The sequence below is a fragment of the Sorex araneus genome, chromosome 4, assembly GCF_027595985.1.
Source record: "Sorex araneus isolate mSorAra2 chromosome 4, mSorAra2.pri, whole genome shotgun sequence".
NCBI classification, from domain to species: domain Eukaryota; kingdom Metazoa; phylum Chordata; class Mammalia; order Eulipotyphla; family Soricidae; genus Sorex; species Sorex araneus.
The window spans coordinates 184,947,032-184,962,185 of NC_073305.1; the positions used below are offsets into that span (position 1 = coordinate 184,947,032).

A 15,154-nucleotide genomic window follows, 5' to 3' on the forward strand; every position below is an offset into this window, starting at 1 on the left:
GCAAATGTACTATTGCTCAGGCCCAAATTGAGTGTGATTTTTTTTTTTTTGCTTTTTGGGTCACACCCAGCGATGCCCAGAGGTCACTCCTAGCTCTGCACTCAGGAATTACCCCTGGCCATGCTCAGGGGACCACATGGGATGCTGGGAATCGAACCCGGGTCGGCCGCGTGCAAGGCAAACGCCCTACCCGCTGCGCTATCACTCCAGCCCCTTGAGTGTGATTTTAAATGGCTCCATTTGATCACACAGAACTAGGCAGCCTAAACGAGCTGGCTGAAATATGACTATAAAACGCAGAAGTCCTGTGATTCCTCTCTCCTTTTCTGCTCCCAGAATGCTGAGTCTTGACCTTCCAGTGAGAAATGAATGAACTCTGCTCAATAGAATGGAACTAGTTGTGTCTCTTTCTTTCACTGGGGCAAAACAAACTGTGTCAAAATATATTTGCTTTAAGCATCTACACTCAGAATTCTGTGGCAGTGCCAGGCGGAGGCAGGCATTTCTCAGCTCCAGAAGTTGTTCCTAGTGTCACAGTCTCTCTTCAGCTGAGAGCTGGGTCATTTGGCGTCTCCGCGTGGCCTGGCTCGTACCCGGAAGCTGGGGTGGGCTGCTGTCACAGCCAACCATCAGCCTCTCACCCTCTGGGGCTCGCTCCATGCCATCTCACTACAAGAAAGCCCAGATTTCCTTACATAGAGGTGAAGAACCAAAGGTGAAGAACAACTCCTCTCAAGCCTAGGACAAAGCCAGCCAGTTCCAGGGGCGCTAAAACAGAGTCTGCCCCTGCCTGGGAGATGCAGCGATGTACACAGGCACCAGACAGAACGTATTGATCTCCTGGCAGCCTGTCCAGGCTGTAGGTGGGCACACAGAGCAGGTGTCTCCCCGCATGAGGAGACCATGTCCTCTTCAGACAAGTGTTGTCTTGGAGGGGTGCGTTTTGATGTGTGAACTGTGTTTCTCTGGCTGGTGAGGCGTTACATAGAGGATGGAAACACCCTTGCAGGTGCCGTTCTTCTTTGTTACAATGCATAGTATTGAAGGTGGAGAGAAAGCTGATCGGCTAGAGCACATGCTTTGCATTCAGTGAACCCCGGTTGGTCCTGGTGCCATGTGGTCCCCTGTGCACAGCTAAGGGCCACCTCCAAGCAGCAAGCCAGTCGCTCAGGGTGTGGCCTCTAAGGATAGACAGGTAATAGATGGCAGAGATAGATAGCAGATGAATAGATGATATAGATGAATAGATGATAGATAATGTTATGGTAGTGGGAATGGCTTGAAATGCTTTATTCATGCAGAAGACAATACAGGGATTAAAGATCTTGCCTTGCATGTGCAGAACCCCCCCCTCCCCGCCCAGTTCGATCCCCAGTACCCTATAGGGTCCTAAGTCCCGCCAGGAGTGACCCCTGAGCACAGAGCCAGGAGTAATCCTTGAGCACCGCTGGGTGTGGGCTATAAAGCGGGGAGGCGGTGTTTCCTTGCACATGGCTGACCGGGGTTCGATCCTCGGCATCTAGTGTGGTCCCTCCGAGCACAGCCAGGAGTAATTTCTGAGTGCAGAGCCAGGAGTAACGCCTGAGCATCGCAGGGTGTGGTCCAAAAAGGCAAAAAAAAAAAAAAAAAAACCAAAACCACAAAACCCCCAAACAGCTGCCGGCGGGAGCGCAGCGTTCCACTCGGGCGAGCGCGCTGGGTGGGGCGCGGCCGCGGAGCTGTCCGCGGTGCTGAAGCCGAGCCGGGCTCGCCGCTCGCGCTTTTCTGCCCTGGGCCCCCGTTTCTGGTCGGGTCAGCGCCGGGGGCCGCCGGGGCGGCCTTGACGTTCCAGTCTGAGCGGCAGGTGACCTTGCATGGGGTTCCACCCCCGCCGCCCGGCTCCCTCCGTCCCTGCGCAGCGGCGGTGGGCGCGGCCCCCTCGCCGCCCGGGTGGTGCCACGTCGCCGCGGCGGCGCCCCGAGCCCCCTCCCTGCGCGCACCCCACCTGCTCCCGCATCCCCGGCGCGGGCGCGCACAGGCGGGCGGCGGGGCGCGGGCATGGACGCCGAGTACCCGGCCTGGGAGCCCCCGCTCTGCAGCGAGCTCAAGCGCCTGTGCAAGCGGCTGCAGGAGGCCTACCGCGAGCTGCGCGAGGACCTCACGCCCTTCCGAGATGAGCGTTTCTACAGGTAGGGCCCGCGTGGGGCGGGCGGGCGGACCAGGGGCTGGGGGAGGGCCGCGTTCTGGTTCGGGGTTAGGGGCCCGTCCCGGGATCCCACCCTCCCCGCGCCACCCCCACCCCCGGCCGCAGTCGCCCGCGCTGGCTGGTCCTTCTGCGCCCCCCAACCCCCACCCCCGGCCGCGTGCGGGTTTAGGGCGCGCGGTCACTCCCCCCTGCACCCCGAGCCCAGCGGGGAGGGGCTTGGCCTCTCCAGACACTCAGGCTTTGGGCCTCGTGGGAATCCCAAGGGTCTTGAGGTCCGTGTCTCGGCACCCTCTTGTCCCAGTGCCTCTCTGTGGGCGCGAGGGCAGCTCTGGGGACCCGCGATTCCCAGGGGCGCCCCCGCCCCCCGCTTTCCCTCCTGTGCCTTGCGCTTCTGTTACCACGGTAACTGCCCCTGCTACCGGGTCCTCTGCTCACAGTCCGAAGGCCGCGACAGCGACCTGCGCCCGAGGGAGGCCTGCCTGCTACCCGCCTCAGCATGGCGAGCTCTGCGGCGGGGTGGGCGTCGGTACCACCCACCCCAGCCCAGAGCCCTGTGTGCAGGCGCAGAAATGAATCACGCTGATCAGCCAATCCTGCCCAAAGCCCCGAGCCTCCCCAGGGGAAGATTGCTCACCGTTATGGAATAGAAAAGCCCGTTTTAAAAATACGTGCACAATCCCAAGATCATAGAATGTGGCTTTGAATGCGTCTCGCAATCCAATCAGCCCAGAAGCCCTGATGGTAAGAGTTGAAACGACCAACCTGCCGACAGTTTCAGAAATGGGGTGGGGGCGCTCCTAGAGATACTGAAACAGCAGGGTGAGCCTGAGGGTTAGGGGTGCTGGGGGTCTCCAGGGCCTCAGCTGGGGCTCAGAGGCTTTGCCGTTTCAGGAACTGTTGAGCTACCTCCCCACCCCTCAAATATATACCACTGTATCACTGTCATCCCGTTGTTCATCAATTTACTAGAGCAGGTGCCAGTAACGTCGCCATTCATCCCAGCCCTGAGATTCTAGCAGCCTCTCCTTACTTGTCTTTCCCAATGGTTGGAGGCTCTTTCAGGGTCAGGGGAATGAGGCCTGTTATTGTTACTGTATTTGGTATATCGAGTACACCACAGGGAGCTTGCCAGGCTCTGCCATGAGGGCGGGATTCTCTTGGTAGCTTGCCTGACTCTCTGATATATATATGTATACATATATATATATGATTTTATGGAAAAATGGGTAGGGAGTGTCTTATGATGTGTCGCGTGGTTGCTTTGCAGCCGCGCAGTCCAGGAATATGTTCACTCATGCGTGAGGCTCGGCCCGAGCGTGTGGAAAGCAGCCTGGAGCGTGGTGGCAATTGGGTAGTGGAGGGCAGCTGCTGGGGCTGGGTCCGTTGGGGTGGGGAGGGCTCTTACCCACCCCGCTCTGGGGCACCCTGAGTGGAACAGGCTCTGGCTTGGAGTCCGGTGGCATGGTTATGGGAGCCTCATTTTATGCTCTCTTCCGGGAGAAGCAGCCGTGAGCTCTGGATGGTGGCCAATTAGGAGATTATCTGGCGCCAGCAGGAGGTGGTTTATGGGTGTGACCCCTGGGTGGCCGAGACTGGGGAAAGCAGGCAGAGGATCTCTGCTCCCGGGTCCTGTTGAGCCCAGAGTCCAAGATCACTAAAGTTTTGCATTACCTGGGTTCAAATATATATATGTGTATGTGTGTGTGTATACAAAATTTGAATTTCCTTCCCACTAATTTCTCTCCTCAGTTTTGTTTTCTGGATTTTTTCCTCCCGACTGTATTTTTCTTCTCTAGACTTTGGGCCACCCCAGTGGTTCTCAGGCCTTATTCCTGGCTCTGGGCTCATGGATCACTCCTGGAGAGGCCTGGGGACCCTGTGGGGTGACAGAGATCAAACCTAAGTTGGCGGCATGCATGGCGCGCGCCCTACCCACTGTGCTCTCTGGCTGCCCCTGTGTCTTCTTTTCTCGGGAGCACGTTTTGTCCCCTCCCCTCCCCCTTTCCCTTGCTGATGCTGGCGTTGTTGAGATGACGGGCTGTGGTGCTCTGGGGCTCCCACAATTAGCTGCTCACATTTTCTTGGGTGGTGAGTCGGTGGGGGCGGCATGTGTCAGACTGTGGTGCTCCCACGCTCAGCCACGTGCTCCCTGAGGCGCTTGCACACGCACCCACCCACTGCGGCTCAGGCCCAGGGTGTAGAGCTCGCCGGGGCCGCTGCAGTGCTCGCTCACCAGCTCGCCTAGGCACTGTTGTCCTCTCAGTTGTGCTGCCCCCTAGGGCTGGGCACTGCACCTGTGGTGCCCGCACACGCCCTGCTGTCATGGCTGGGAGTCACTCGCGGTGGAGGAGATCACAGGCACCAGGGCTACCAGGGCTGGTCCCGGTCTGCGTGGGCCACTGGGGATTTGAACTCGTGACCATGCGCTTGCAGCCGGGTGCCCTAAGCCCCCGAGCTGTTCCTCTGGGCCCATGACAACCCTTCTCTGGCAGAGAAGCTAATGGACAGGTTGTAGGGACAAGACAACCTGCCCGTCACTAATGAATCCACAGGGGGCTCACCTTCCATTCATTCCGCCAGTAAACAGTTCGCAAGCTGTTCTCTCCTGCCTCCAGTCCAGATGGTGGGGAGTGGGGAGTGGGAGCGAGGCAGTCGGGGTCCCTGCTTCCATGGGTCTTACAGGGCTGTGTGTCCCAGGATGAGTGCAATGACAACCTGCACGTATAAATGTGAGTGGCATGCCACTCCGGTGGAGATGATAGAAAACCTAGTTGTCCATTGGGCCCTCTCTTCTTCTTCTTTTTTTTTTTTTTTTGCTTTTTGGGTCACACCCAGCGATACACAGGGGCTACTCCTGGCTCTGCACTCAGGAATCACCCCTGGCGGTGCTCAGGGGACCATATGGGATACTGGGAATCGAACCCGGGTTGGCCGCATGCAAGGCAAACGCCCTACCCACTGCGCTATTGCTCTAGCCCCTGGGCCCTCTCTTCTTAAAAATTTTTTTTCATTATAATACCATGATTGGCCAGGTTGGACTCTTCTTAAATTGTGGGTGTAGGGGCTGGAGTGGTCGTGCAGCAGGGAGGACCCTTGCCTTGCACACGGCCAACCCAGGTTCCATCCCTGGCATCCATACATTTCCTTGAGCGCTGCCAGGAGAAATTCCTGAGTGCAGAGCCAGGAGTAAACCTTGAGCATCTCCAGGTGTGACCCCAAACCCTAAATAAATGAATAACTGTGAGTCGAGACCTCCTGTGGGGTTCATCACTGAGTGTGGGAGTCGCTCCCACACGGGCCACAGCAGTTTCTGAACGCGCAACCGAAACCAAACTCAAACTCAACCACGCTGTGAACCCCAGGAGACTGAGTGGGTTTCCCAGTGGAAAGCGGCCACAAGAGCACAGCGTGAGAAGCCCATGTCACACGGGGAAGTTCCGGGAAAGGAAGAACAAGCACAGAATCCCCAAGGCCCTGGGAACGTGGCATGTTCCAGAACCAATGAAGATGAGCAGATGCTCAAGACGGGGCCGTGTGGGGCCTGGAAGGCGGGACTGAGAAAGGGGGTCTCCCAGGATGAGCACCTCCAGCCCTGGGGGTTGCTGCAGGCAGCTGAGCGGGCGGTGACACGCCCGCATCTGGGTCAGACACTGCTCCTGGCCCCAGCCCCCGCACCTGTGCTCAGAAGGGAGTCGCTGACCCCATCCATCCCAAGGCCCATCCCTGGCAGGGGATGAACTTGGCCCCCTGCTCTGAGAACAGAGTTTGTCTTAAGCCCCCCTGCATGGACAGAGGCTGCAGTGTGGGGCGGTGGGGCCCTAGCGACCCTCCTGCCCACCCAGGGGTTCTTGCAGACGTTGGAGCCCAGACTAGGGGGAGCTGCAGAGTGGAAACTTACAGCTGCCGCCTCTCCGGCTGGAAGACGAAGTCGCTGCTCTGATTCCTGCTCTTGGTCTTCTCTCCATCTCCGTTTCGATATGCGGCACTGCCCGCAAAGGACTGGGCACTCTCGCATGGTTGTCAGTTTCCTCTGAACAGGGAACAGCCAGGAGGCACCACCAATGGTGCGGTGGGGACGAAAGGCCCCACCCTCTGCTCCCTCCGACTCCTCTGGGGTCAGTAGCTCCCACAGAGGAAAAGTGAGAGCCACAGTGCTGTGGGCGTGTGGGCACCTTTGGGAGAAGGGAAACCCGCTGTGTCCCCCGGTGCCCCCACGGGCGATGGTAACCCTGGCCAGAAGTGGACACTCAGGCCCTGGCTGTACTATCTGATGCTCCTATGGTTTCCTGATGTCACAGAGTTCTTCCCCACCCCACTTTATTTTACACACTATTATTTATTTATTTATTTATTTATTTTGCTTTTTGGGTCACACCTGGCGATGCTCAGGGGTTACTCCTGGCTCTGCATTCAGGAATTACTCCTGGCGATGCTCAGGGGACCATATGGGATGCTGGGAATTGAACCCATGGTGGCCATGTGCAAGGCAAACGCCCTCCCCGCTGTGCTATCGCTCCAGTCCCTTACACACTATTATTTACAAAATTGTTCCTGATGATTTGTCACAGGCATTCAATATCCAGCCCCAATCCCACCACCACTGTCACCTTCCCCCACCCCTGTCCCCATGTTCCCAACCACCCCTCCAGCCTGCCCCCGTAGCAGGCTCACAATAGTCTCTTTCACATTGCTTGTTACCATTAAATGGCTACCACAATGAGTTAAACAAAAATCTGTAGAAGAGAATTTGTGAAAATTGTTGTGTCTCATTGTGGGGACATTAAGTCCCTGTCTGCAGGTTTACAGAGCTGCTGTTGCAGTGGAGTCTCCTGTGTTGTGTTTTGTTGGTTGAGCTTAGGTGGCGTCTCTGTTACATTTCCATCCAATCTGCTGTATCCTACTGGGATGTGAGTGTTACAGAGTTTGGAGACATCACACGGCCGTGAATGCAGTTACGCAGTCCAGAAAACCCAGAATATTGAACTGGGCCGTCTGGCCAGAGCTCTGGGGAGCGAGTGTGGCTGCAGGGGCGGGAGCTGGCCGGGTCTCAGCCAAGACCGCGTGTCTGAGAAGTGCTCGCTGCTAGTTGGTCACTTTTCAAGATGCGTTTCTGAGTCTCTGGAACAGAGCAGGTAGAAAAGCTTCCATGATGGCAGTGACCAGACGTGGGCGTGGCCAGCATGTCTTTGGGGAGGTACAGGGTGGTGGGGGGAGGTCACTCAGCCCGACTCTGAGAAGGCCTGGAGTTTTCAGCCAAAAAAACCCAAACACCAAAAAACACCCAAACAACAACAACAAAACATTTACCAGAACTGGTCAGCAGCCGAGGGGCTCTGTCCTGGGCTGCGGGGCCGGGCTGGGCTGTGGGGACGGTTTTGGGGCGGGACTGCAGCTCACGGGGCTTTGCGGGGACAGGCAAGCGCCCCACCCACCCCAAGGTACCGGGCCTTGATCTTCTTGATTTTGAATTTATTTCTATTTCTTTTATTTGTCATTCCGCTTCCCTTTATTCATGCTGCTGGGCAGCGAGGCCCTGGGGCCTGGCCCTAGCACTGTCTGGACTGTGCTGGGCCATCCACACTGGCTGCTGTCAGGCACCTCTCTGGACGTTGGTGGTGGGCAGGTAGGCAGGTGGCTCGGGGGGTGGCCAGGAGCAATTGCCCGGTTTCCAGAGGCTGCATCCTGTGACTTCTGTGAACTCAGCTGGGTCTGTGTCCTGGGCAGAACTTGTGTTTTGTTTTGCTTTGGCTTGGGGGCCACACCCAGCAGTGCTCAGGGCTTGCTTCCGGCTCTACATTCAGGAGTCACTCCTGGCAGGGCTCGGGGGGACCATCTGGGGTGGCAAGGATCCTTCCCGCTGTGCTGTGTCGAGCACTCGACAGGGACGCGTTGCCTTGCCCATGCTTGGGGCTAGTGCCCAAGGGGCCGGAGCCGGAGATGCCAGTGGGAGAAACCGTCAGGGGGGGCTCTGGCAAGTGGAGACCCAGGTTTGCCCACAGATTCTGATCTGCCCCCAGGGCTGGGTGTCGGGCGAGGAATGTTCCAGAGCACTGTGCCGAGGATGGTGTCTGTGTGTCTCCATCTCTTCCAGGGGACACACTCGCCAACAGGGCAGAGTTGGGGGGTCTACCCGGGGGTCCCTCGGTCTGACACAGCTCAGAGGCCCTCTTCTCCCGTCCCCACCCCAAGCCCCGCACCCCTGACTCAACTAGCTGTACCCACGCCGGCTGCCAGGCCGGAGGGGAATTTCCTATTTTAGGCCAAGCTGCTCTCTCTGCTGACCCAGCCCGTCGTGATTTCAGTCCCGCCATTTCAGAGCTCACTTTTCTTCCTGTACTTTTTTTTGGGGGGGTGGGGGAAGCAGCACCCCTGGTGCGAAGGGCTTACTCCTGGCTCTGTGCTTAAAGATAACTGTTTGCAGGGTTCATAAGGGGGACATGGGATACCAGGGATTGAACCCACGTCTGCCCTGTGCAAGGCAACTGTACTATCTCTCTGTACCCCCCCTCTTTTTTTTTTTTTTTTTTTTGCTTTTTTGGTCACACCCAGCAATGCACAGGGGTTACTCCTGGCTCCTAACTCAGGAATTACTCCTGGCGGTGCTCGGGGGACCATATGGCATGCTGGGAATTGAACCTGGGTCGGCCACGTGCAGGGCACTCCCCCTCCCCCATTTTTACTGAAAACAACCACTGAGTACTAGCACCTTCGCCTCTTGGTCTCTTATTTGGGGAGGAAACAGCATCTCCGGAAGGTAAACTCGAAACTGCCTGTGTTGGTCTCGATGCCGCTAAGCATAGCCCCCAGACTCTTTAGGGTCCTTGGAACCACACCAGCCCCCAGCCCTACCTGGGGTTCTCGTGCCCCTGCTCAGCTGCCCTGGGGGACTCTTCCTGGCTGCCACCTGACCCAAGGGTGCCTCCTGCACAGTAAGACTCCTTTGCGACGTCCCCTCCTGGCCGGTGAGGGACCTCCCTGGAGTGCACAACCTGGCCCCGCGCTGCCCAGAGCTGTGACTGTGGCTGTGACTGTGCGACAGTGCCCCCTGCTGGCAAGGCCTTCCTCGCACACGTGCCCCACAGAGGCTCTTGGCCCCGGGGAGTCTGTCAGTCACTCCGGTGGCCCCTTTCGGGCCCTTGATCTGAAGGACTTGGCCCGGAGCTGGACACTCACCAAGGGCTCATGTCCCTCGTGGGGCCTGGGGTCGTTCTCCTGCTGCCTCCCAAAGCTGCTTGGGCTTCTCGGGGACCATGTGGTGCCAGGGTAGAGCCCCCGCCCAGCATCCCACCTCAGACTATGGCTTTTTTTCTGTTTTAGGGCCAGACCCAGTGGTGTGCAGGGCTTACTCCTGGGTCTGTGCTCAGGAATCACTCCTGGCAGGGCTCAGGTGGCCTTACGTGGTGCTGGGATTGAGCCCAGGTGAGCTGCATGCAAGGCAAACACCCTGCCTGCCATGCCATCTGTCTGGTCCCAACTGTGGTGGGTTTTTTTGTTTGTTTGTTTGTTTCGTTTTGTGCTTTTTGGGTCACACCCGGCGATGCTCAGGGGTCACTCCTGGTTCTGCACTTAGGAATTACTCCTGGCGGTGCTCAGGGGACCATATGGAATGCTGGGAATCGAACCCGGGTCGACCGCATGCAAGGCAAACGCCCTCCCCTCTGTGCTATTGCACCAGCCCCCGGTTTGTGTTTTATTTTATTTTTTTTTTTAAGCCGTGGGTCGGGGAGAGTGAACGCAGCTGTTCCTGTTCCGGCCCTGCTAAACTCCAGCTGGATTACCCGTCCCGGTGCCAGCCATTATTCATTATTACCAAGACGGCAGCGCCCAGAGCGTTGCTACAAAGTGTTAGACAAATGGCACTTGTTCAAGTAGGACGTGGGTTCCTAGGGCACCGGGAGCCCTGCAGGTGGCCCGTGGGTGGCGGCTTTCCGAGTGGAGCAGACGCTCACTTTCTGGGTCCACAGGCGGCTGAACTTGACCCTGGTGCTTTTCTAGAAGGAGCTGACTCTTGCCGGAGGCCTTAGAAAATGAACTGAACATCGGGGCTGAGTGTGGCTGTCAGAGAGATGGATCTAACTTGCCCTCTTGGTCCCTTCTGGAGCAGGTTGAGGCCCTGAGTGCAGCCCCACTTCCTGACCAAACAGTTCAGAGCGAAGTTCCCTCCGGGGCTTCGGGCCTCTGTAGCGACTGTGGCTCAGCTGCGCCTGGCCCTGCCAGCCCCACCCCAGCCAGCCCAGTCCCTCCCCCATCCCGCCCATCCCCCCCAGCCCCGCCGCATCATGCCCTGTCACAGATATGGCAGGGCACCTTTGGTCACTGTGCTTGCTGGCTGACCTGGGTGGCTTGTCCATGTGTCCAGGCTGTTTCTGAGCCGAGTGTCCAACACCGATGATGCCCAGTTGATTCGGGAACAAAGAGGGGAGGAAAAAGCTCAGTCCAGGCGCTTCTGCGGAGGGGCGGCTGGCGGAAGTTACTGGAAGGCGATCTAGGCCCCCAAGAGGCTTTTAAAAAAGGGGTCTAAGACGGCTGGAGCCTGGGACAGCAGATGGGGCACTTGGCTGGCATGCAACAGACCCAGACTCAATCCCAGGCACCACACCCCAGCCTGCCCGGACTGATCCTTGAGTGCAGAGAAGGACCAAACCCCTGAGTACCCCTGCCAGAGGCCAAAAAAGCAGAAAAAAAAAAAAAGAAATCCAAGGCCAAAAAGATAGTACCGGGGCAGGAGAAATAGATAGTATGAGAGAGAGAGAGAGAGAGAGAGAGAGAGAGAGAGAGAGAGAGAGAGAGAGAGAGAGAGAGAGAGAGAGAGAGAGAGAGAGGGAGGGAGGGAGAGAGAAAGAGAGGGAGGGAGGGAGAGGGAGCGGGGCAGAGAGACTACAGCGGGAAGGAGCTCGCCTTGCAGTGGCACCGTGTATGGCCCTCACACCAGGATGATCCCTGAGCACAGAGCCAGGAGTGAGCCATGTGCATTTCCAGCTGTGCCCTACCCCTAACCTACGAAAAAATGAGTTTCTGTGAAAACCCGTGTTTCTGTGGGGACTGGAGCAATAGCACAGCAGGTAGGGTGTTTGCCTTGCACACGGCCGACCCAGGTTCAATTCCTTCGTCCCTCTCGGAGAGCCTAGCAAGCTACCGAGAGTATCCCGCCCACATGGCAGAGCCTGACAAGCTCCCCGTGGCGTATTTGATATGCCAAAAACAGTAACAATAAGTCTCACGATGGAGATGTTACTGGTGCCCACTCGAGCAAATCGATGAACCGTAGGGCAACAGTGCTGCAGTGCTATGGAAGGCCCCTCTGCTGTGTCAGGAGGGGCTGGCAGTCCCCCAGCCCTGCGCTTTGTCTGGCGAAAGGCCCCTCCTGCGGGGGCTGAGCTGCCTGTGCGCCGGCCCAGGGGTCAGCACAGGCGCCCGCTGCCCTGCCCAATGGGGAATGGCAGCCCTGCAGTCACCTTTAGAGCAGGCCCCAGTGCTCTGTCCCCGCCAGGCCCAGCCCCAAAGGCCTGGTGCTTAGGGCTCCTTCCCCTCAGTGTCCACAAAAGTCCCTATTTTGCGGCAAGGTGTGAACCAGAACCGTGCTGGCAGCAGGCGGGAGGCTGGGGCTTGAACCCTGGGCATTGCGTGCGCCAGGGATGTGCTCCAGCCCCTCAGCCTGAGAAACACTCTGGCGTGCCCAGGGGGAGGGCTGCTTGGTCCGATTTAGGGGCGCTCTGGGGCTATTCCTGCTCTGCTCAGGAGAGTGACCTTGGGGGGTGCTCCGAATCCACCTGGGCTCGAATCTGTTCCCTTGCTGCTGACTAATAATCTTTCACGGGTTGTACCAGATGAATCCGGCCTGAGAGGCCGCCTGCTGTGATAACTGGGGTCTGGGGGCGCATTGCCCGCTGTCCCCCTCCCTCCGCCTTGTTCCTCTCCAACTCAAGCCCCAAACCGTGCTCCCTCTCCTGCCCTTCCTTCTTGCCGTGCGCGGGGGCGACGAGAAAGCTTCAAGCGTCGAAAGGACACCCTCCCCCGCCCCGCGCGGGCATCCCGGGGTCAGAGGGGACGGGGACACGTGAGCAGGAATGTCCAGTCCCGGGTCTCCACTGCGGACTCCAAACCCCGTGCCACGCGGGCACTGGACATTTGAACCCACGTTCCGAAGAGTGTGGCGGGTCCGCTCTCGAGAAGTTGCGCGGGGCGAGCGCGTCGGGGTGAGCGCGAGGCGGGACCCGGGTCTGCGGGACTTTACCGGGGGGCAGCGCCCCGAGGCAGCTCGCCCCGCGGCTCCTCCTGTTCCATGGGACTCGGGTCGCCGGTGCGCCGAGCGCCGCAGGGCGCCGTCCCAGGGCCCCGCGCGCCTTCTGAGGCCCCGACGTGCGGGTTCCCACACGCTGAAAGCTGGCAGTGAAGAACCGAGGAGCAAGAGCCATTCATTCATTCATTCATTCATTCACTCATTCATTCGTTCATTCTCCGAGAGCCTGGAATGAGTCCCGGGCTCTGGGCGAGGGGGGCGCGTGGAAGACCTCCACCCGCGTCAGCACCCCGTTTTTATCCGTAATCCTTCCCCCTTCCCGCCCCGGCTGCCCCGTGCCCACCGGCCGGGTCCGCTCGGCCCCAGCGACCCCCGCACGCCCCGCCCCGGCCCGCCTGGCCCAGCCCGCCGCGTCCCTTCTCTCCGCCCATCTCCACTGCTCCCACCCCGCGGGCCGCCAGCCCCAACCCCCTCCTGCCCGCCCCCCGCCCCTCCCCTGTATGCACCCGCCCCTCCTGCCCGCCCCGGCTCCCCTCCCACAGACCCCGAGTCCCTCCTTCCCTCCTGCACGCCCCGCTGCACCCGCGGCTCTGGCCCGCCCCTGCGCCCTCCCCTCCGGCCCTCCCCCTCCGTTTTTGCACTACCCGCCACACTCTCCCCTCCCGCCCACCCTCTGCGCCCTCCCCTTCCACCCGCCCCCTGTCCCCCCCTGTGCCCTCCCCTCCCGGGCCCCCTGAGCCCTCCCCTTCTGCCTGCCCCTCGCACCCTCGGCTCCGGCCCCACCCCAGCACCTCCCCTCTCTCCTCCCTGCGCCCTCCCCTCCCGCCCGCCCCCTGCACCCCTGCACCTCCCCTCCCGTCCGCCCCCTGCTCCCTCCTCTCCCCCCGGCCCTCGCGCCCCGCTCCCGGCCCCACCCGGCCGCGCCGCTTCCGCGCACGTGACAGCGGCGTCGCGCTGACGCGTGTGGCGGCCGCGCTCGGGCCGCGGTCGGGCTGCGGCGGTGGCAGCCGGGCGGGTGCGGGGCCCGGCGGACTCGGGGCGCCGCCATGGAACCGTGAGTGCGGCCGGCGGGGGTCCGGGGGGCGGCGGCGGCGGCGGCCGGGCGGGGGCCTGCGGGGGTGTCCGGGGGTCCCGGGAGGCCCAACTGGGGGAGTGGCCCGGCGCCCCCCGCGTGGACACGTCGGCGGCTCCGCGCACTTGGCGAGTTCGGGCTGCCGGGCCGTGGCCGGGCCCGGAGGAGGTGCCGGAGGGGGCCTGGTGGGTGCCCGGCGACGCCCGCGCGAGTCCTCGGAGCTTTGACGCGGGAAGGGAGCGGGGGCGCAGGGAAGGGGCATGGGGGGCGGGGAGCGCTGGCCGGCGCGCCCGGGAGGCCGGGATGGTGCCCGCGCGGTTCCGCCCGCGCAGCTGGAGTTTCCGGCCCCGGGCCGGTCACTCGAGCCCCGCAGAGGACCCGGCCACCCTGGAAGGTCCCTCCGGTGGGGCCTTTGGAAGGTGTGGGGGAGCCCCGGCGAGGGAGCAGTGCGAGGGAGCAGTGCGTCCTGCAGGGGAGGGGTGCGGGGAGCCCCCGGGCCGAGCGTGGGGCCGAGCGCTGCCGTGTAGCAGTGTCCAGCAGCCCAGCAGCCCGGGCGGCAGCATTCCCGGAAGGACAGTTCGGTGCGGACAGCTGCCCAGCCCCGTTGGTGGAAACTGCGTTCCTCGCGCCCAGCAGGCGCCCAGCGCCCTGCGCCCCTCCGGCTCTTGGCCCTGGGCTGGCCTGTGCCCCAGGGCACCTGTGACCCATCTCTCCGGGGCACCTGAGATCCATCTCCCCGGGCACCTGAGACCCATCTCCCCGGGGCACCTGAGACCCCATCCGCGCCCGGGGCACCTGAGACCCCGCCAGCTCCCTGGGGCACCTGAGACCCCATCTGCGCCCCGGGCACCTGAGACCCCCATCCGTGCCCCAGGCACCTGAGATCCATCTCTCCGGGGCACCTGAGACCCCGCCAGCTCCCCGGGGCACCTGTGACCTGTCAGCCTCGCGGGGGACTGGGTTCAGCCGCTGCTGCAGCATCTGCCCCGTCTGTGTGAGGTGTTTGACCGCGGCGGGGTTCTACCTGGCCAGCCACTAATGGAGGCGCTGTCCGTGTTGGCCCTCTGCCCTGTGGGTCCAGCTTCTGTGATCTGTGTGAGGTGGGCTAGTTCTTTTGCACGTGGGTGTCCAGGCTTTCCAGGAACTTTCTGAGGAGACCGTGCTGGGCTTGTTGGTGTGTGGCCAGTTTTCTCGTAGATTTGCTGGCCACGTACGCCCGGGTCCCTGGGCCATCTCAAAAGAGTCCTCCGCTCTTGGCGTTTCACCCTCGGGAATGGTCTTAGCTGTGACCTCTCATAGATGGTTTCTTCCTCTGAACCCATTTTGTTGAAATTTCTTTGAGGTTTTTCACCCCATGAGTGGACGTTAAAGTTTTTTCTGTGCGTCCCTTGAGAAGCTTGGGTGGTAGCTTAACCCTTTCTTCCATGGACGTGGTTTATCACGTCCACGGTGTTGCAAGCCTCGCATCCTCCTTGTGTCCCGGAGTGAACCCCAGTTGCTCCTGATGTCCCTCCTTTGAATGCCTGGTTCAGTCCTGTTGCTGTTATTTGGCCGAGGACTTTTGCTTTCCTTCACCCGGGCTTTTGGACTGTTTATTACTTTGACTTTCTGTAGCGTGTTCCTGTCTGGGGGATGCGGAACTCTTGAGCTGAGTTTG

At 60.4% G+C, this 15,154-nt stretch overlaps 1 protein-coding gene across 4 annotated transcripts in view; it reads left to right on the forward strand.

Annotated features, from left to right (window-relative positions):
- The first annotated feature begins 1,715 nt into the window (after positions 1-1,715).
- Positions 1,716-15,154, forward strand: part of TMEM181 (transmembrane protein 181) — a 36,919-nt gene continuing 23,480 nt past the window's right edge. For 2 of the 4 annotated variants that reach the window (XM_055135563.1, XM_004600776.2), the window contains exon 1: positions 1,716-2,168. In XM_055135563.1, the coding sequence (XP_054991538.1) occupies positions 2,038-2,168 (131 nt within the window). In that variant the 5' untranslated portion in view covers positions 1,716-2,037. Of the gene's footprint in view, positions 2,169-13,344; positions 13,480-15,154 lie in introns of those variants that run through there. The other 2 variants (XM_055135564.1, XM_055135566.1) reach the window with 1 other exon arrangement.